This window comes from Lytechinus pictus, chromosome 16 (genome assembly GCF_037042905.1).
Source record: "Lytechinus pictus isolate F3 Inbred chromosome 16, Lp3.0, whole genome shotgun sequence".
Classification (NCBI taxonomy): Eukaryota; Metazoa; Echinodermata; class Echinoidea; order Temnopleuroida; family Toxopneustidae; genus Lytechinus; species Lytechinus pictus.
Genome location: NC_087260.1, coordinates 5,667,972 through 5,690,591, shown reverse-complemented (window position 1 = coordinate 5,690,591; position 22,620 = coordinate 5,667,972). Strand labels below are relative to the sequence as shown.

General features: G+C 37.6%; 2 protein-coding genes across 2 annotated transcripts in view; both read left to right on the top strand.

Moving 5' to 3' along the window:
- Positions 1-657: 657 nt before the first annotated feature.
- Positions 658-21,097, top strand: LOC135157085 (collagen alpha-3(IV) chain-like). Its single transcript, XM_064111582.1, has 8 exons — positions 658-717; positions 1,240-1,329; positions 1,799-1,951; positions 2,357-2,434; positions 6,570-6,647; positions 14,831-14,893; positions 16,787-16,864; positions 20,888-21,097. Exons 1-8 carry the CDS (start codon positions 658-660, stop codon positions 21,095-21,097), a joined length of 810 nt encoding a protein of 269 aa, XP_063967652.1.
- The window catches only part of LOC129278959 (collagen alpha-5(IV) chain-like), a 68,265-nt gene continuing 46,888 nt past the window's right edge, over positions 1,244-22,620 (top strand). The window contains exons 1-7 of the mRNA XM_064110889.1: positions 1,244-1,329; positions 1,799-1,951; positions 2,357-2,434; positions 6,570-6,647; positions 14,831-14,893; positions 16,787-16,864; positions 20,645-20,740. The gene's annotated coding sequence lies outside the window, so the exon portion shown is untranslated. The remainder of the gene's footprint in view (positions 1,330-1,798; positions 1,952-2,356; positions 2,435-6,569; positions 6,648-14,830; positions 14,894-16,786; positions 16,865-20,644; positions 20,741-22,620) is intronic.

The window sequence follows — 22,620 nt, the reverse complement described above, 5'->3', positions numbered from 1 at the left end:
TCAGCAAATGGTAAACGTAAAATTTTGACTTGATATCATAGTCATCGAATGCAAAGTCTATATGAATTGCTTTTACCTCTAACCCCCATTTTCTTAAATGATTTATTTTGTAAATTCAACTGAATCATATAAATTTGAATTACAGAACAGCTCCAACAGGGTTTCATGATTTTGATAAAGCCTCCATGTGTAGGCCGAAACAGAAGGACAACGGATATTGTGCACCTTCAATTTCCGTGACTGTACAATTCATGCAGTTCGTTTTGGCCCGAATTCCAGGCATACCAAACGTTACCCGTCTTTCACAGTTTACATGAAAACAGAAAAAATACCTTTTTCTCATACTGATATCTCACATATAATTGATAGAAATATTGGTAACCAACATTGATGTAACCCTTGAAGTTTGGTTTCCGACTGAATGAAACAAAGGATGTTGATGTTACCGATAAGGTATTATGTGATGGCATCTCTCCTCTAGCCATGCCAATTATAATATATTCTGAATGAGAGCTCTGTGTAGTATTTTTGTACCTTATATTCGCCAAAGAACTTTTGTCAGGCTAAAATCTGGTCAAGAAAATAAACAATGTCTGGATTTTGGAAGGTCAAAGGTCAAGAGATGTCTATATAGCCAAGCCTGGAAGTGATAAAGACATGGGGGAGATATCCAGAGGTGATTTGATCAATCTGGTTTTTACTTTCAACTCCAGTTCAGTATGGAATGAAAATATGTTGATCGACCCGCGGACCTCCCAAATTCTGGGCCTGAATATATGTTGCCAAAAAGGAAGTTATGATAGCTCATTCAAAGTAAATATTCCTGAAGATCATATTTGTCTGGAAATCTTTAAATGTTGTCAAAAGAATCATGTATCACAAAAGATGGCTCCTAATTGACTTGTACCATATTGGTAATGATTAGGAATTGTAACAGATTGTGATGTAGTCTTTTCTCCACATCAGACCTTTTACAGCCTGCCTTGACAAAAAGCTCTCTTAAAACCGTACTACCTGAAATTTCATGTAAACATATGAAAGTTCTTATTATTTGCTGAGCTAGCTTTTTGTTATTAGTATTTCTTGATATTTTTAGTATTATTATGATTATGATTATTATCTTTATTATTATTATTTTAATTGTTATTATCATCATCATCATCATATCAATTTAATCAAATAAGCCTATCTATTTGCAATTTTTAACATCTGAAGCAATTGTCTGTTTTATTCTTGCAGGGTGACAGGGGATTTATAGGTTTTCCTGGGCCACCAGGCCCCCCTGGATTCCCAGGAGTAGAAGGCCCACCAGGATATAAAGGACAAAAGGTAAGTAACATCTACAGGGAATTGTGGTATTGTGTCTTGGTATTATGTCGCAAATAACTCTTAGTCTAAGTTTCTTAATAATAATAATAATATGTCCATTTATATAGTGCAGTTACTATGTGCATATACTCAACTGCGCTTTGATACTTGGTATCATACCCCTGCTGTAGCTGAGCCGCCATATTAATAGGCGCTAAAGCGTTCAAGGAATAAATCCTACCGGGTACCCATTCACCTCACCTGGGTCGAGTGCAGCACAATGTGGATAAATTTCTTGCCGAAAGAAATAACGCCATGGCTGGGATTCGAACCCACGAACCTCTGTATCAAAGTTCGGAGACTAATCCACTAGGCCACAACTCTCCTCCCTATATACCAACTCTAGAGTACCTTTCTGATTTATACTTTTCCTGCTTCAAGATTCCTTAATACGGACCTCTTCACCTTCTTCTTTAACCTCGATCCGCAGGGAAATCTAGGAATTGCAGGATCTACAGGACCTAAAGGATTCAGAGGGAGCTTGGGTAATCCCGGTATTCCAGGGATCCCAGGAATTCCAGGAGAGCCAGGACAAGAAGGGCCGCCCGGAGAACCCGGTATTCCTGGTTGCAATGGAACAAAGGTTTGTCAAACTAAATATCCAAGTCCTTTGGAAGTGTGGAGAGATGTTAGTGGTACATGATATGCGCTATACAAGAACTGAATATTATTATTTATGATTATTGTTAATTATGCATGGTATTTCTCAATTCCATCTGCCCATTTTTTGACTTAATACTGCATTATTATTGATATTCTCAATTTGCTGACTTTTATTGCAAATTGTAATCCTAAACTATATTTTAATTCATTCCCTGTCTTTCATGTCTTGTTTTCATTCTAATATTTCTGAAACATAGAAGAAATGAGCTCAGAATTCAAAATTTTGGTATACTTAAACTGTTGGCCTTGCTACTCATAGACATCAGATTGTCTGCATGTGGTCCAGGGGAGTAGTCTCAATTTGTTTCCTTTTTCATTTTTCCAGGGAGAAAGCGGTCCATCTGGACCAACAGGATTTGGACAACCAGGATCACCAGGACCAAGGGGAGATCCAGGACCACAGGTAGGCTTGTCCTGTATTCAGGGCTACAATTCGGTCTTATTTGCTGTAGAACTGCTTTCAACCCAAGGTTGTGTTCTTCAAACTGGCATAGAGGATTTTCTATTCATTGGTTGTTATATTGTGTCTTACCTTGTTGAATGGTGTGTTTCTTCCTTTGTGATAATATTTTCTATACCGTCTTCACCTTTTTTGTATATTATTCTCTCTATCCTTGGATACCACCATTTTCCACTTAATCTCTATAATTCCAACTTTATTTTTTTTTTCTCTTTTCTATCACCTTTTTTTGTTACAATCTTTTCTGTCCCCACTACACTTTTATCTTTCTAGAGGCTTGTATATATCTTGATCTATGTGGCTATGTTTTTTCTCCCTATGGTTTAAATAAGAATGTGGGTGCACTCAAAATGGAGAGTGCTGTACCCTCAACCTCAATACCAGACCTGTTTTCAGCTAATAGAGCTATCACAGATATGAATCATCACCCACCAAAGGACCATGGCCTTATGTCACAAAACTAACAAATGCTACAGTTCAAGCGCTCAACCAATCAAACTGCAAGCTTTCTGTATACCTTATGAGCAGTGTCGTGTAACCTATAGTTCACAACAAGTCTTGTGACATGGGGTCCCCGAATGCTGCAGGTCATATGAAAATAGGTTTTCATCTCTTTTCCCTTGGGGTGCTCCCGAACAAAGCCTCATTTGTAGAGGAGATGGTTTGATCGCATCAACCTGTTCCTCCATCCTATTGGTGAGGTCACGCAGGGAACCTTGAAAAACAGGCTTGTTTCTGTATCACTCACCCCCCTCACAAACTGATCATTGTTAATCCCCTCACTTCAGCCGAGGTGTATCTCATCACAGACAGGGTGCAAGGGAAAGCATGTTCGGTATAAACACTGTGAAATAATTTGGTCACTAAAAGGTTTGAGCTGAAGAAAAAAAAAATATCTCCATTATTTCAATGTTCATCTCTGAAATTCCAAGCCTGGCTGATTGGGTAAATTCCCGGCGATTTCAAAAGAAGATATTTTACCTTAAATTCATTTCTGCTTTAACACTACATTAAAAAAAATGGTGACAAAATATCCTACCTGCAAATGTGGACTTGAGATTAGAAGAGTGAAGGAAAAGTGTCGGCCGTTTCGAATTAATATTCATTCATTTTCTCCCAGATGTTGTCAAGGTGGGTCCTTTAATACAAGATTGCGTTGATATCTCGAATTTGGTTGGAGTCAGGGTTGAAAGTAGTTAACCTATTTGATGAATATCAGTCTGCTTCTAAATTGAATACACTTAGAATTGGAATGTGTGGGACCAAAATATCAGTCTTTAAAAAGAGAGGAGTGTCTAACAGAAGTACAAGTTGCCTGGGGCATAGAACAAAACTCCCATATTTTAGCAAATCTTGTGTAGTTGTATCATATTCTGATTTAAAGAAAGATGTTAATGTGAAATTGTTTACATACAAGTGCCAGAGTTGAGGCACATTGAATAGATAGGCCTTATAGTTTGCCCCAGAGTATACGAGAGAAAAGAACACGGTTTTCATTTCGTAAAAATCTGAAAAATTACTTGATTAATGAAGTTTGATGATTGATATGAGTTTGGAAAAAAATAAAATAAAACAAAGTTGTTTTAGAAGTAGATACATTGAACTTTGATCCTTTTGGGAAACCATTCTCGGCTAGCACTTGTGCTAACTTTTGGTTCTCCCTTTAACAGCATTTCATTTGTTTCAAAATCACCCATACCATTTATAATTCATGTTCATGCATACAATCAATTTTTATGGTGATTTGCTTCTTGTCAGGTGAAACTGCATCAAGACAAACCACATGATGTTACTCTTTTGTATTATATGCTGATATCACATGCGGTATTATATTGTGTTTTTATTTAGACTATGATTATGTTATGTTATGGATTGCATTTATATGATTCATGTTATATAACACATTCTTGTAAATATGTTTTACACATATATTCATTCATGTAAATATGTTAATGTTGTTAATAAATTCAACTCAACTCAAACTAGACCGACGTACATGCAGACTGATGCTTAGCATTATGCTGTGTGACCTATTTTGAAGGTTTCTATTGATTTGATTAAAATATAAATCCAAGTTCAGGGTCTTTGTAAGAAAAAAATAACCCAGAAAACTTCAAATATTAGGCATGCACGTTTAGAAATGTGCAATTACAATTATATCAGGTGATAATGGGTTACTTGTATGGGGGCTCTAGGGTTCAGTGTAAACTGAAATAAAATGTAGCAAATTTGGGGTGGTGGGCTACAAAAGTAACCCCGGAAAATAAAAGATATTCCTCTTGGTATATACCTTTTCATCTCGTTAATCATTGTTTATTTGCAATTTTCTTGTTTAGGCCTATTCTATCCAATTTGAATATATATATGATGGCCTTTATCATATTCTGACCAAATAAATGGTTGCTTATATCAAGAATCAGGTTGAAACCAGCACTTTCACTTCCACCTGTGGTACCGTTCAATCAATTGTCCTCTATTAATTCATTTCACCGTGACATGCAGGAATACAGGAAACAATTAACTTTAGATTCAGGAAGGTGCTCAAGATCACTGTATTTTTGTTTTTATGCTTATTTTGTTCTGGACGAGAGCCATTATCAATGTTGATGTAAGAGTCTGGTTGATTTAGAGACCTGTTCTTATTGTTGTTATGACTGGGACAATGCTTAAAGAGATTTTCAAAATTTGTACATGCCATAGGAACCATAAAAAACAGATATAGCAGGATAGATCTTTAAATGACAATTTTTTTGTTGAAAAATTAAAAAGAAATTATAACTTCTTTTAAGATCATTGAACAAAAATAATTCTGGGCCCCTTTGCATAACAGTTACTATTATAGTAGCTTTGCCATCCGATGGTAACTTCCCTGTAATCCTTGATTCTGATTGGCTGTTAAGCATCGTTACCATGGTAGTTACCATTGGATGGCAAAGTTATTATAATAGCAATTTTTTTTGCAATGGGGCCCTGATGGTGTGGTTTCAGGTACAATATTGTAATGTTCTTGTTTGTTTCTTATCTACATAGATAATCTAACAAGTTCGTATGCTAATCAATAAGCCCATTCGTAGTTCCACTCTGCGCATGATCAGAAGATCCTGCACATGATCAGAGGCAGGTCATTGGTACTTAAAAGTGACATGGTGGTTTAAAATCTAATGAGATAAGCATCAACGTTTGATGTCTTGATTATTCATATATTCTTTTGAATTGTGCTTTTCATTTACATCCACAAAAAACAACAATGCGTCCACAAACGACTGGTAGGGCCATTTTCACAGTTTGCCAAAGTACATTGTACAACATGCTATCATATGCATTCAAAGTAGGAATGCAACAAATACCTTCATAGAGTGTTCATTTGTGCGCTATTCTAGGTCACCTGGTCTATTCAATTTCTTCTTCCTGCTATGTAAGGCATGCTTATGTAATATCTTGCCTTAAAATCTGCCCATCATAATGAAAGAAATGAAAGGTCATTTGACCAAAATTGTCTGTGAAGGAAACAGATCTCCACCAATATCTTCCAAAAACTAAAATTACCCAAAATTCTCTACCCTTTAGAGGAATCAAGCTGTGGAATGATTTAAATAATGATATTAAACAAAGTAAATCTCTAGATAAATTTTAAAAACTTCTGAAAGTTGAATTTTTCTCCCAGTATGAAAATTCCTGCCAATAGCACACTGTATGTCACAATGATTTATAATGATTACTTCTTATTTGTTTGTTTGTTTATTTCCCCTATATTAGCTAATTGTTTAGTTTTTCTCTCTTTAAAAAGAAAATTGTACTTCAATGATATTTGTTGTTCACTCTTTATGTATGTCTTATATTTATTTGTATTTAATTGTATCATGGTCGTGCCCCACCCACAAGTTTTTTAAATAAAAACTTCCAGGGGCTCCTAATCTCATGTTTTTATCTAATTTGTATATACACCTGTATTTTTATGATTGATTGATCGAAATAAATTTTGAATTGAATTGAATTGAAGAAACTACGAACTGGTCTACTGTTGGTGACATGCTGATGAATTAATTTCATTTTGATTTGGAATCTTTGTTTTGTGCAGGGACCGCCCGGTGAAACAACTTTCGGAGTCAAAGGAATAAAAGGAGAACCAGGAAGACCCGGCCGAGATGGTTATGACGTAAGCATTCTCTTTGCCATAGTTCATTCATTTTATTTAATAATAATAATAATATACAAAATTTATAAAGTGCTTTTCACAAAAGTTTCAAAGCGCTAAGAAAGAAGGGGAAAGAAAGAACACAAGATATCTCAGTAAAAGAACAACAAAGAAACAAAGTGAAATCACTATTATGAAAAATTAATTTTACGTACAAATAAGGAGATAATCGGCGAATATAAAACTTTAATATAACGGGTCAATCATCATGTATGTAAATTTAAATAATCCAAATAACTAAGAATGCAGTCCGACTTAAAAAATCTGAACACAATATGATAATGCAGATAGGTAATCTAATCATATGTTCAGCCTCTCTTTGTCCTAGTCATTTCATCAAAAGATGTTTCCGATGATGTTTTCCATAAAGAATCATTTGATCAGGAACGAAATAAAGTTACCCCTCGTGCATTTTAAAGAGGTCTGAGGGTCAGAATGATGGTCCAATGTGGTTTAGATTATTCAGTCTGAACAAAACTTGTAGGCAGGCTTTGAAATACTTTGTGAAATTGTTGAAATGATTTCGGTACTCACATCTGGTAACAGACATGTTAGGTTAACCCACACTTATAGTGCAATACTGTGTAAGATCAGCATCCACAGCTAAGCCCCCCCCCTTCCTCCCACATATGTTATTAAGAATATTGAAACTTCTTTTAAGGGTTCCATGACATTTGCTCCGGTGACAATTGCTCTGCTGTGAATTCCACTCACTAATTGAATCACCAACTTCAACCCTGGATCTAACACTATACCCTATCCTAAACCTAACCCTAAACCTGAAATAAAACCCTGTTGCAACCCTGACCCTAACCCTGTATCTTAGAAGAAATATAGCTAGGAGCAATTGTCACAGGAGAAAATTATGTGTCACCCTTTTAAGACCATTAATGTAGTTTTGCTGAAAGAAGTGGAGGTTGCAGATGTCTGGTCATATTCAAGAGATTTTGATCCCACCACTGCCACCAAAATGAGAACAAATGTACAATAAATAGTAATAAGCTTGTATGGTCTAGGTTTCCTTCTTGTGTTCACTTATACTGTTCTTCCACAAAAAAATATTGCTTTACAGCCCTCGGCATGTTGAAATGTCCTTTGAAAGATTCGCTTTCTTCGGGTCTGACTCAGTTACTGTGTAAAGAGCTTGTTTCATAAATGGAAATTATTTTAACCATTGGAACCAAACATGATACACTGGGGACATCCCGATAGACCGCGGGTCCGATAGACCGCGGGTCCGTTAGACCGCGGGTCCGATAGACCGCGGGTCCGATAGACCGCGGGTCCGATAGACCGCGGGTCCGTTAGACCGCGGGTCCGATAGACCGCGGGTCCGATAGACCGCGGGTCCGATAGTCCGCAGTGTGTGTAAAATTATGATCAGATATATCAAATGTCATCGAGAGGTCCAAAGGTCAAATGATACGAGGCCATGGGGTTCTATCAGGTGCGGATCCATGGGGGGGGGGGGCCGAGGGGGAACTGCCTTAGCCCCCCCCCACCCCCAGCTCAAAAAAAGAGGGGGGAAGAGGGGAAAAGGGAGAAAATAAAAAAAGAAAGAGGAAGATGGGAAAAGAAGATAATAGAAAAGAGAGTACGAAGGAGAAAGGAAGAGAAGAAAAAAAGAGAAGAAAAGGGGGAAAGGAAAGACAAAGAAAATGGGAAAAGAAAAGGGGAAAGAAGAGAAAAAAAGAGAGGAGGGAAAAGGAAGAGAAGAAAAGAAAGGAGAATGGAAAAGGAGGAAAAAGAAGAAAAAAAAGAGGAAGGAAGAGAAGAATATTTAAATAGAGGAAGATGGGAAGAAAGATAAGAAAAAAGAGAGAGAGGAAGAGGGGAAAAGAAGAGAAGAAAGCGAGAGAGAGGGGAAGGGGGAGGGAGAGAAGAAAAAAAGATCAAAAGAAAAAAAGGGGGAAAGGAAAGAAAATAAAAAGGGAAAAGTAAAGGGGAAAGAGAAAAAAAGAGGAAGAGGGGAAAAGAAAGAAAAGAAAAGAACGGAGTAAGGAAAAGGAGGAAAAGAAGAAGAAAAAAAGAGGAAGGAAGAGAATAATATTTAAAGAGAGAGGAAGATGGGAAAAGAGAAAAAAAAAGAGTAAGGGGGGAGGAAGAGAAGAAAAACGAGAAAAGAGAGAGGAAAAGAGGGAAAGAAAAGACAGAAAAAGAGAAGAAAAGGAGGAAAGAAAAGATAGGGGAAAAAGAGAAGAAAAGGGGGAAAGGAAGACAATAAATGAGAGAAGAAAAGGGGAAAATAAAGAGAAGAAAAAGAGAGAGAGAGGAGGAAAAGAAGAGAAGAAGAAAAGGGGAGAGGAAGAGGGGGAAAGAAAGAGAGAAAGAAAGAGAAAGGAAGGAAGGGGAATGAGGATAAGAGAAAGAAAGAAAGAAAGAAATGGAGATGGGAAACGGAAGAGGGAGATGTTGACCTGGACGTCGATTTGATGGCGCTAAAATGACGTTCGAACATTAGGGCGCCGAACTGATGTTTGAACAGGAGGTGCGCCAAATTGATATTCGAACTAGGGGAGCGCTAATTTGAATTTTGACCACATGGCGACAAATACATGTTTCAGAGAGGGGGAGGGAGGGCAAAGTTATATTTCACATGGGGGCGCCAAGTTTATGTTCAACCGAGGGCGACAAATTGACCTTGAACTTAGGGGGCTTAATGCAAATTCATTTTTGACCGGAGGCGCAACATTGCTCGTATTGCCTGTTTATAGTGAAATATATGTCCTGCCCAAAAAAACTTAAATTAATGCGGCTGAATTAAAATATCCTGTTTTTACGATAACAGACAAAACCAATGTTTTCGAGTTTTAAGTCTGTTTAGCAAGATAGATACCCTGTTCAGGGTCACAAAAAAGGGTTATTATCAAATTCAGCTCGCGCTACGCGCTCGCAATATTTGATTAATGAGGTATGCATCCTCTGCATCAATCCCACATGTAAGTGTTAGTGTTTTTCAAGTCAACATACATTTGGCCGATCCAGGGGGCAAAGATTTCCCCCCCCCATGGTGGCGCAAAAAAGGGGTAAGAAACAGAAAAAAAGAGAAAAAGGACAAGCAATTAGAATAGGAATTATACCTTAGTCTTTCTTAAGTCAGTATATAAAAAAATTGAGCTCGCGCTTCGCGCTGGCATCAATAAATTGTTTAGTTATATACGCATCCCGACCTCGCAGTTTTTTATGCGAACGAGAAGCACAAGCTGAAAATATTTGATATTCTAACCTGACAACTGAAAATGTATTTTTCATTTCATCAAGTTTTCAGCTAGCGCTTCGCGGTCGCATTCATTTCTTAATAGATATGCATCGTGTTCATCATAACAACTACTAACATAGGCGGATCCAGGCGGCCCGAGGGCAACCTCCCCCCTATTGACAGAGCAAATAAATTGGGAAAAAACGGGGAAAGAAAAAAAGGGGGTAAGAAAGGAAAAAAAAGAAGACGAAACATAACAGGAGGAAGACGAGTGAATAAAATAAGGTCAGGAGAAGACTTGGAAAACAATTTTTGAAAATATTTAATGTCATTATATTAAAGTTTCGCTCGCGCATCGCGCTCGCATTGCCTGTTCGATGAGATACATATCTTGCTCAATATGCTGATATGTAGTTTAAAATATCAAGTTTTGATATCAATATACAAAACATAATTCAGCTCGGACATCGATCTTTCATTATTTTGTTTTATTTACCAATTTATGTTTTTAAGTGCTCTGGAAAATGTCCGTTTTATGGTTTGAATCAACATTTACAACATTTTGTGCGCTCGCACTATTTGGCAAGTAGGCCTACCTATTGTATTTTTGTATTTCATATAAGATTTTCTAAATATACCTTTTCAGGTGTCTCGATTGTAAAAAAAGTAATAATAAAGGCCTATGAGCTAGCGCTGTGCGCTCGCATTTTGATTGATGAGTTATGTATACCTATATATTAATTCTATAACAAACTACTTAAATCCCCCCATTAAAAAAATTCCGGATCGCGATTTGCGCTCGCATTATTTGCTAAAAATATATCAACCAATGAATCCTATTCATGATTACAAAAATACTTAAAATATCCAGTTTTCAGGCCTCATGCACTGTCAACAAATGTCACACACTAGGCTTAACAGTTTAATAAATATTAAATAAAATTTGTATAAATTCATAATAACTAAATTGTCCCTTTTTCAGAAATAAATATCGACAAGTTTTAGGAAAAGAAATAGAAGACAGTCATCATTCTTATATGATGACAAAATGTCCTTAGGCCTAAAATGTCTCGATCCTAGGTCAAAATAATAATAAAATATCAGCTCGCGCTTCGCGCTCGCATTATTTATATAGTGCTATCAAATTTCACTATATACACAGTGCTGTAAACAGTGCTTAAATTGACCCTTTTCATATCGGAATTTCAAATATTATTTTCAGCTCGGGCTCTGCGCTCGCATTATTGATTTTTATGATGAAAAATGAAATGTATTCAGATTGCCAGGATTCTGTCGAACTCTAAAACACGCGCACGCATGTTTTTTTTAGATACAAAGCTTGATCTTATTCAAAATGTGCTAAAATTATCCAGTTTCGGATCAGAATATCAAAAATTTTCTGCTCGCGCTTTGTGCTCGCATTATTATTGTAAAAAGATACAAAAAATTACCCATGCTTTTTCATGATTGACAAACATGAATCGAATGTCCCATAGGTGGATTTGAAATCTCATCTTTTTAGGTTGGAATATAAAAAATGTTCAGCTCGCGCTTCGCGCTCGCATTTTTAATCGTTGAAATATGTATCGTCTTAATGGCTAACTACAAAACATCCTTAACAGGTCCCTTTTCGACCAGGCCAGAACGAATATTTAACATTTCTGCTCGCGCTTCGCGCTCGTGGTAATTATCTAGTTACATACGCGTCCTGTTCAGGTTCACAAACATCGCCCAAAATGTTCAATTTTCAGGACAAAATACATGAAATTTCATTTTTAGATTACATAGGGCTTAAGAGATTATTACACATTTATGTGGCTTATAAAGTAAAGCTAGGACTGTTAGGACATGGGCGTTTTGCCCACCCCCCCCCCCCAAAAAAAAAGAGAATCAAGACTAAGAAAAAATAGAGAGAAAAGGAAATGGATTAGGATGAAATATAATATTATTTACCAAATATTATGTCAAAATCTATCACAACCTTGTATTTTTGTAATAAAAATGTCGGCATATTTGCTTGCTCGCTTCGCTCACTGGCAACTTCTTATTAATTTTATGCGATACACCATATCGAGCCCCCTCGAAATTGTTGGCTCATTACGGCACTGGGACAACCCCTTCAAAGAAAAAAAAATCAACTTTGAGCGGCCGATCGGGGAAAATATGGGTGAAAAAATGGCCCCTCCCCCTATTGGCGGAAGCTAGGTCCGCCCCTGACTTAGGCTTTCAGGATATAATACATGAAAAATCTATTTAAAAAAAATCAGATCGCGCTTCGCGTTCTCATTATTTATTTAGGCCATGTGAGATACCTCAATGTGTTTTTAAGAATGAAATCTCAGATTTTCTTTAATGTCTACCCCCCTCCCACTTCATTTATTTTTATTGAACTTGGTGCCATCGCCACCCCCCCCCCCCCCCCCCGTGCACCCATGCTGAATAAATACGCCACTGATGAGGAGAATTAGTCGATTGCTTCGAGATTGCATTATTCCCAAGAGGTTATCATTAATATTATTGAAGGGTATTCTAAATCAACAGTACAGAAACTACAGCTCCCGTTCACACAATATTCTAGTAGGGCCTACTCTGGTTAGAAGTTACACCAATTTGAACCCCCCCCCCCCCATCGCTCGTGCTTCGCGCTCCCATTGATATCACATTATATATTGATGGATTTTTTTCTTATAGAACACATGAAAAAGTGGTCTTTGTTTTTTTTTAATGTGATTATAAGATAATTCAAAATCCATTTAAGGCACTTAAGTTAGCCTGGCCAGGAGGGAGTGGGCGCCATTTTTCGAAAAGTACACATGGGCGCCAAAAATCAGGTCAAATTCCTCCCCTCCCTCCCAACGAAATCCTGGATCCGCGCCTGGGTTCTATAACAATAACCCAATTAGGGCAATCACCCCCTGACAACTACTTCAAGGAAAACATTATCCCCATATTTTTACCGCCGGGGACTGTTACCCCCCCCCCCCCGGAAATTTACTCTCCAGACAATTACCCCGGATAATTACCCCTAGTATGGAGCCTTGAAAATGCTATCAACGTAAAGACATGGCGTGGTACTTTATCTTGTCATGTCTTAATTAATCATTGGTGGCGGAAGGCAAAAAAATGTAGGGGGTCCACCTGAAATTTTGGGATGGACACAGGTAAAAATTTTGACAAGCAAATCAACCAAAATTTATAGGAGGGACCACCAAAATTTCTTGACAAGAAAAAAAAAGGTTATCAACCAAAATTAGGGGGGGGGGACAAAAAGATTTTAGGGGGGCCCACCTCAATTTAGGGGGGGGGACGTAGAAAACAAATTGACAAGCAAACAAAAAGGTTCTCAACTAAAAATCTAGGGGGGACCGTCCCCCACCTCAAATTTAGAGGGGAAAACCCCCCCCCCCCCGCTTCCACCGCCTAAGTAATTAATACGCTTATTATTTCGACATAGCGATATATTCTATCTTGTCAAGTCGATATGTCCACATGGCGAGATATGAAGTGTACAAGTCCCGGCGAGAATCCCGATCTATCGCCTTGTTGACATGTAACTTTTTATAAGTGGACTGACTTGGCAGGATAACGTATCGCGCCATGCGGACATAATAAGCTTATTTAGTCGACAAGGCAAGATAAAGTATCTCGCCATGTCGTCAAGTCGATGGCATTTTAGAGGCTCCGTATGGCGTCTAGAGGGTAAATTTCCGGGGGGGTAACAGTCCCTGCACGATAAAAATATGGGGATAATATTTTCATTGAAGTAGATGTCAGGGGGCGATTGTCCTTTGGGTCATCGTTATAGAACCCCATGGACTTGTATCATTGGCCTTTTGACCTCTTGATGACATTGGATCTCACTATATCCTGATAATAATTTTACACACACCGCGGACTATCGGACCCGCGGTCTATCGGACCCGCGGTCTATCGGACCCGCGGTCTATCGGACCCGCGGACTATCGGACCCGCGGTCTATCGGACCCGCGGACTATCGGACCCGCGGTCTATCGGACCCGCGGTCTATCGGGCTGTAACCTGATACACTATCCAGTAAACCTATCCCTTGTCTGGGTTTAAAAGTATGTGCAAATCTTATGCAAGACCCCTGGTAACCTACAGTTGAAGTTATATTGAGTGTCTGGTCATGTTGAAAGGGTCTGTATCCCACAGCTGTCACCAAAATAAGAAATCATGAAATCAAGGAAATAAGGTGAAATTTGTGAATTAAATCCTTTTTTCGTCAAAAACTTGCCATATTTTAACCCACTGCCATCACAAAAAAAATAAAGCATGGAATTTAGGATATGAATCAATTGAAATTTGTGAAAATACTCACTTTTTTCAAATATTCCTTTAATTTGATACTCTTTAAAGCAGATACGAACCAATAGCGCCATCTCGAGTCCTCAACTACTCATACCTGGCCAGTTTCCTGACCCATAATGCTAGTGTAGTCTAGAAATATAGACCCACTTGAATGATAACATGTTAGTTAAATACTCAATACATTTATACCACAATAATTATGTTACTTAGTAGCAAAACAATTACTTTTCCTCTCAGAACATTTTAGTATCTCTATACAAATACAATTATAGGTCAATTTATTCTTTGAAGTATCAAGAAGATATCTCCTTGGTAGTATTAGTAGTTATTTGAAAACGTATATTTTAAGAATATGTATTTATAACACTCAGTCAATGAGATACCACTCACCAGTAGCGGACCGTAACCCGGAGGAGACAAAGCATTGGAGGGGCACTGTATTGTTTGTGAACAATGCTGTGCCCCCCCCAATGCTTTGTCTCCTCCGGGTCACGGTCCGCCACTGCCACTCACAGTTCACTCCCCTTTAAGAAAAAGCTTTCTCATTCATCTTTGTATGCTCTTCTTGTAATTGGAGATGTTTAGTTGATTTGTATATGGATTTGTTTTGATGTAGGGAATTGTTGGAAACCCTGGACCAACTGGTCCTAGAGGACCCACAGGAGATCCTGGTTTATTGGTAAGTATCTCAACTTTCCATTCCTGATATATTATTCAGTCCATTAGTTAACATGTAGAAACAATATTAACCACTTGTGAATAAGTTGTATAGGGGTAAGGAAGTAAGTCTACATTACCTCGCATCTTGCTGGATTTTATGTAATTTTGTTTGTTGGTCTAATAATAATAATGGTGGCTACTTATATAGCGCACAGGTCCACCTTTTGGTGCTCATGGCGCTTTAAAAAGGCACTGCTATCATTATTATTACCCCCGCTAAGCTAGACAACCGATTAAGGCGGACACAGCTTTTTTAGGAATTACTTCCTGCCGGTACCCATTTACATCACCTGGGTCGAGTGCAGCACACAGTGGGTGAATTTCTTGCTGAAGGAAATTACGCCATGGCTGGGATTTGAACCCACGACCCTCTGTTTCAAAGTCCGGAGACCAATCCTCTGGGCCACAATACTCCACAGAAAGTCTAGAAAGTGGGATGATGGGGATCATATGAAACAAGAGAAGAAATGGAGAGAGATCAGGCAACAAATGAGAAAGAAGGGAGAGATTTAAAAGAAGATAATTGGGATGAGAGTTTGAAATGAGATAAGATGGGGGGGGGGGGGTTAAGAATAAGTTGGAGAAAGACAATGATGCAGGGATAGGGGGAAGAAACATCAAAATTATTGGATATACTGGATATTATGAAATGATGGATATGGTTGTGGCTTAAGCATCAAAAGTTATACAGGAGAGTGAGAATGAGAGTGGATAGGATGAGAGGGAGAGAGATAGAGAGAGAGCAGATGAAAAAGGGAAGAGAAAGAAGGATAGAAGTGAAGATAGTATAGAAGATAGATTGGGATGCGAGCTGTAACTTTGTTAAGAGATCTGTATTGCGGAACACTATCTATGACCTGTCCCTAACCATGTCAGATTCCAAACATTCCTCCAAATTGAAGTTCCATATGTGCCATATTTACTCATGTAATGCGATTACGAAGGTGATGAGTTTTGCACATGAACTCTTGGAAGATACTGAACCAACTGCGCGTACATTGGGGACTGCCATGAGTGGTCATTTATCCTGTCAATATTAACCCGCATGCTGTCTTGATATTTTTAGGTCAAGACCCCTCTGCAATCCATTTGTTGAGAGCCAGAAGATGCTAACTCTGATCTCTCGAGACAGAGTTATCATCATCCTGTTACAAAAGTTGCAAGAAACCTAAATGCAACTCAAATTCAAGCATTTGTGCCAAAATGAAGCCCCCAAAGGAAGCATTTAATTAAAAAGAAGCATTTTAAGTGACAAAAACTGTTTAATCAAAGTCCTTTGATTAAACACCGATTTGGTTTGCGTTCAGGTGCAATTCGTCTTTTCCCTCAATGCCTGTTTATGCTTGATTTTGGGACTTCTGTTTGATTTGCAATCCAATGTAAGTTCTTGCATCCCTCCCATGAATGTCATTCTCGCAAAGAATGGAAATGGTCTGTGAACCAAACCTTAAATTTCAATATTTCGGGGCAAGGCCTCTTTCTGTGGGGTATGGGGAAAATATGAAAAATGGACCTAACCTCTTTTGCAAGTGAGCTCTTCATATATTTAAAATAGTAAAACAATATATAAAGAATTTGCCTATAATTATCGTATACACACCTTACTTTTGAATGTTAATGCAGAGGCGGCAAAGTGTAGTTTGACAATTAAAAATAATTTCAAATAAAAAAAGATAGAAAAGGGCACATTAATCCGAGGCAACAGGGCATATCCATGACATTGGATTAATCAAAGCTCCAGTGAACCACCAATTTATTTGTTGTTGTTTGCAAAATGACCAGTCAGTTTCAAATTCACTTCTGTTGAGTGACAGTGATGAAATTCTTCTTCTTCGTCTTTTTTAATCCTTAGGGCACAAAAGGAGCCAGGGGTTTTAAGGGAGATCCCGGTAAACATGAAGTCAGTTTTCGAGGGCCTAAAGGTGAAAAGGTAAGTCATTTCTTTGTGCAAATAAAAACAAATCCCTCTTTAAAGTAGGAACGTATATGTTTAATAATTATGATAAGATGAAGTGAATGTGAGACAAGATCAAATTGTATAATGTAAAGTAAAGTTGTATCAAATATTTGAATGTATTACATAGGCGATGTAGATTCGAATCAGTGATAGGTCAATACGCCGTCACGTGACCATAGCTGCAAGGATCCTGTTTGTTATATTCTAGGTTTTGACGTTGCCTCGGAATACACATGTATCTGTGTTGTATTGTAAATTGCGGCATTATATTCACTAAGGTGACGTCACTCGCTGCATATAAGTTGCGTAATCAGGTACTTTATTTAATGTACGTGGTGGTGTTTACGCGTCGATCGCATGAAGAACACGCTTGCTATATTTTTCCAAGCATTTTCGAGTTAAAGGGGAATCCAACCCAAATAAAAACTTGTTTTTATAAGAAAAAGAAAAATCAGACATGTTGATAGATGAAAGTTTGAACAATATTGGACAATCAACAAGAAAGTTATGAATTTTTAACAGTTGTGAATATTGGTAATCACTATACCCATGGAGACTTCAAATTGGCCGCATATGGGATGTCATAGTGATGTAAGGCAAGGACTACTCTTCCATGTACTCCAATACATATTATGGCTAAAATGTCATTTTTTCCAAAGGTTTTATTTCAAGTTATATTTTTCTTTCATGAGGACATAAAACAATATACTACCTGGATTATATTTAGATTACTGCCCCAGGGGAATGGGTACTTAGGAGAAAACCACAAATCCCTGATAATAAAGTACATGGCCTATGTGAAAGTTGTCCTTGCCCCTTGTCATAATTTACTTACCCAGTTGCCAATTTGAAATCTACATACTATTAGTGATCTCAATTTTAAAGCAGCTATAACTTTCTTATTGCTTGTCCGATTTCTTTCAAACTTTCACCATTCTGTTTAAATTATTTTTCTCCTTCCCAACACAACATTTTATGGCAAAGGCTGGATTCCCCTTTAATCATAAAGCCAAATGATGAATGCAGTCTCAGATGGTGAATCTACATAGACTATTTAATATAACAAATATTGCCTGGTTTATCTTTTTAATAAATAGCATTTCAGCTCCCCTCTGAAGCTATACTTTCCCTCAGGAGAATACAAGCCCTTGGGGAAAAATATAACTTATTGGGGAAATGAAATGTTATATTCAAACTCTAGGTAGGCAATATCTGTATGATAATAATCTGCAATGCAACGAATTTGAATGATCTTCATAAAATGATGTTGAATTAATCGAAATGTAACGATTACAGTGGTGTATAAGTTACGAGCAATTTGAGAGGACTGATGATCCCAAAATCGTTTGTGAAAAATGAAAAAAGGTTAAACTAACAAAAGGAAGTTTAATGATGTGTGTTGAGTAAACATGAAACGGCTACACCTTTAAAAAATAGATTGAGGTTTAGATGAAAAATACAGAAGTTACAAACCTAAGATCTTACACTTTCTTGTCAAGAAATGGAGCTGTGGTGTCTTTGGACCTTTCATTAGTAATGCAATGAGGAAGTACTATCGATTGTTATCCTATTGGATGTATATGTAGTATATAGGTCTTGCTAAAAAAAACAATTGAATTGACAGGCTACAGTTAATATAGATTTGCTGACAAACAAATACGTATGAATCATCTATTTTATAAAATGAAAATTAAGAAATAAAAGTACTAGGAATGAAGCAACCTAAAATTATGAACAGGGAAAAGTTTGGTTTAATTAACTTCAAGCTGTTAATTTCTTGATTAAAAAATGGATTTGAATTTGCTATCAAACCTTCCTGATATTGGTCGTTCCCATTGCAGTAGTTTTGGTAATTGAAAAACTGTTCACTACATGTTGTTTTGAATGATTATGAATGATAATCATAGCGATTCATTGGTGGCAGTAAGGGAGGAGACAGGGGATCGGAGCGGCAACGGCATGCCCCTTCAAGTGTTTTGTCTCCGAGGCCCCCAGGGGAATCAGATTTATCTTGAGTAGAAGAAATAACCAGTTGTCTCACTATGTATCAATAAGCAAACGTTTGATACATCGTGAGACAACTGGTTATTTCTTCTACTCAATCCTTCACCACGATGAACCTCTTCCAAATCAGATTTATCTTGCTGGACAATTTCGTTTTGTTTTTTGTCTTATTCATTTATTGTTTTTTGTTTATTTCTGTACATGTTCTATAAGCAGTAAACATTCTTGTTCATGATCATAGGATTTCTAACAAACAGACTATTTGCATTTCCAAGATAGCTCTGACCACTGTTTTAATCTCATGGTGAGACCAGGTAATTATGCATATATCTCCCCATACCATCATTTCCTCTCCCTCTCCTTGTCTGAGGTACCTCCTATATATCACTTCCTAGATATTAAAATGTCTCTATACATAAAGCATCTGAAAATAAAAATAAAAAAAAACCTTCAATGGAATATGGGGAATGCATTAAAAGTTTATGTTTTTGACTTTTTTGTGTTATTTAAATCTAATCGGAATGAATATTTGACTATCGCAAAATTTGTTTAAACCAATGGTGTATTAATTTTTTCATTTAACATGATAAAGTATACCTGATTGAACAATAAAGCAATCCATTGCAAATCCATAGTGAACAACGTCCCTTCCATTTTACAGTGGCATTATTTTAAAGCATTTGGAAAAATTCCTTAGAATTTAGATACTCTTTTTCTGTGATAGTCAGTATCCCTAGAAATAGTTGAGAACAAATACCACAGTCACATTTGCTCTACGGCGGCTGTACAGCGAGGAGAAAACAGCCGTTTTAACATTTTTTTGCTGGGAGAGGGGGGCGCAGTCAAATGTATTGCTAAACACATGCGTGACCAAATTATTTCCAATCTGCCCCTAAACAAGTTTTTCTTTGTGTGTAAAATAACCCTCTAAACAAGTTTTTCGCGGGCTCGTTTTAGACATTTTGGCCCCTCAACAAGTTGTCGCCAGAATATGACCCCTAAACAAGTTTTGTACAATCTGGAAGAAACTGAACACTTTTCAGAAACAAGGAGGAAAAAGCCGCGGGGAAAAAGCTTGGGAAAAAAAATCATATATTATACACGTTTGGCTAGTCTTTAAAAAAGCTTGGGAAAAAGAAAACATACCCTAAATATGTTTGACCCTGTGATTTACCATTTACCAGTCTTTCAAACCCACCTTTTTTGAAAATCAGTGTTTTTGATACCCCTAACGAGTGCACGCACGGCATGCGTCTAAAACGGGATAAACACCCCTTTAAACATGTTTTTTCAGTCACGCATGTGTACAGCAATATGTTTGACTGGTCCCCCCCCCCGGGTTTTTTTTTGGTACCAGCTACATAAGGGTGGTTTGGATTAAGACTAACAAAACAGCTGTTTTCGACTCGCAGTACGGCCGCCGTAGAGCAAATGTGACCGAGGTAACCATCATCCAAGGAAACAAAAGCAAAAGCTACATGTATGATACAGGATGATTGTTCAAATTTCTACAGTCTTAACACTTTTCTGGCCGGGCAAATTCTTTTTCAATCTCCTACTTTTCTCCCAAGTTCATCCAAACTTTGATAAGAAATTATGACGAAATGAACGTTTCATTTTGATTCTGCATTTGTAATCCTGCTGTGAAAGTCAATACGTCCATTCACTCCATACTTCTTTCTGAGATGCAATTTCTTTGCAGCAGTTGGGAGTCGTCCACATATGGCATGATATTGTTTTCCTACACAGGGCGCTGGAGGAACTCAAGGCCCACCAGGTGACTGCCCTAGAAATCCACTTGGCTCAAACACTACCTATACGGTGCCCGGGGAGCGGGGCATAAAGGTACTGGTTCTCTGCTCGCTTAGCTAGATGCTTAGTTAGAGTGAGCTTGAAATGTGTGGGCTTGCCCGAAGGTTATGCACCAAGAGAAAGCCATGCATGTCAATTTGTTGTTGCACAATTTTCTTTTTCTTCTGATGAACACTGTAGGGTGATGGAGGTCTGCCAGGAAGAGCTGGTGAGTCCTGCAAGGGTCAGACGTTCTCTGGGAACACTACCTTCGAGGGGCCACCGGGGCCGCCAGGAGAAAAGGTAACCCTTCTATACCACCACCACGCTACCACTACCACGCCATCATCACCACCACCATCATCTTCTTTACGTATTCCAATTTTCTGTGTCCACCCTGCATGGTTTTAAGGTACCCTAACACAAGTAGCATCCATTGCTTTTGCTGCATACTGTATTTCTCAGAGGCATTCTTGATTTTTGGGGGTATATTTCTCTCTGAAGAGAATTGGCAAGTTTGTTGCTTTAATCCACAGCGAAAAGTGGGTCGGACTTTTGTTATGGTACCTGAACCCACTTATCATTTTATGATGGGTGAAGCCTTTGAAACTGTTACTTTTTTTCCAAACCCATCTTGTCGTACTGCCATAAAGTTACTTTCCCAACAGTATTCCTACATCCTGATTATCTCCCTGGTTTAATCCTAACTTACCAGGGGAATTCATTCTTAAGAAGATGTGGATGAATCCTGACTATTTGCCCATTAATCCTAACTTACCGACATTTTAAAAAATACATCACTGTGCAAAACAATTTTGACAGCGCCGCTCACTGACTCTATACTTTCAAATCTTGCGCAGCTTTTGTGACCTGATTTGTGACCCCCAGGCATGCAGTAACAAAATTATGTAACATTATGTAAATGCATGTCAGACCTAAATTGCTCGAAAAAGTACATATCATGTACAAATCCAATGCAAAATCTGTTTCATCTAAAATTTATAAATGAGGGATTATTCTCACTTTTATTGACAATGGTCATTTTATTTGATGCTACTTTATGCCAGAAATAATCTTCCTGGTGATTATTTTGGCAAAACAATATCAAACATACAGATATAAAACAGAGAATCATATAAGAAATTGAAAAAACAATAAAATACATAAGATATTAATTTTGGTACCTGATTTTTTTCTTTGCAGTTGTTAGGAATGCCACAAAGAATATTTTCACCAAAAATTAGCTTTCTGGGAGCTTAAGTGAATTAGAGCAAAAAAGGATGATTTCATGAATAAATTAGCAGAATTAATTCATATAAAAAAATCTAAGAATTTTGTGCATTTACCTTTGCAACGGCGTAGATTATGTCATTTTCTCCGTTCGTGTGAATTTTTGTCAAAATCGCACTATCCGAGGCCAATATCGGGGGGGGGGGGGTGTGGCCTGATAGGCTCCCTAGGATTTTGAGCCCCACAAAATAGCGCAGGTAAGTTAGGGTTAAGGCTCCAGAAGTATAATTTTCTTTGGTTTTTTTCCCCACTAAGTAAAAACAGATTTTGATAAACAAAAGAGTACTACTCAATATGGTACACTTTGTTGTAGAGTTTCAGGTTTTAACTTTTACAACTGATTGTCTGTAAACAGCTAATTCTCCATTCTCTGTAGTAGTCCTATGTCCTCTGCAGTGGAGTTTCTTAACCATTAGTTCTTAAAACCTCTACAACTTTATGTTGGTCTGATAAGTTTTTATCATAGGTCTTTGTAAAGTATTTGTGAGTTGATCCCAAACTTTTAAGAAGAGTATCTGGTATTTTTGTCATCATAGTTAGTAAGTTGTAGCAAAGCAGGTAATTTATGAGCAGAACTCATAGCCAATCAGTTCTACGTATTCTTCAGCTTGCTATGACATGTGTCTTGAATCAGACATTGTACT

What these genes read in the sequence shown, in the direction of transcription:
- LOC135157085 (XM_064111582.1), top strand. Translation starts at nt 658, where the DNA reads ATGGGGGAGATATCCAGAGGTGATTTGATCAATCTGGTTTTTACTTTC. An exon ending in CAGGATATAAAGGACAAAAG is followed by an intron (nt 1,330 to 1,798) that starts GTAAGTAACATC and finishes CTCGATCCGCAG; the next exon opens with GGAAATCTAGGAATTGCAGG. An exon ending in CTGGTTGCAATGGAACAAAG is followed by an intron (nt 1,952 to 2,356) that starts GTTTGTCAAACT and finishes TCATTTTTCCAG; the next exon opens with GGAGAAAGCGGTCCATCTGG.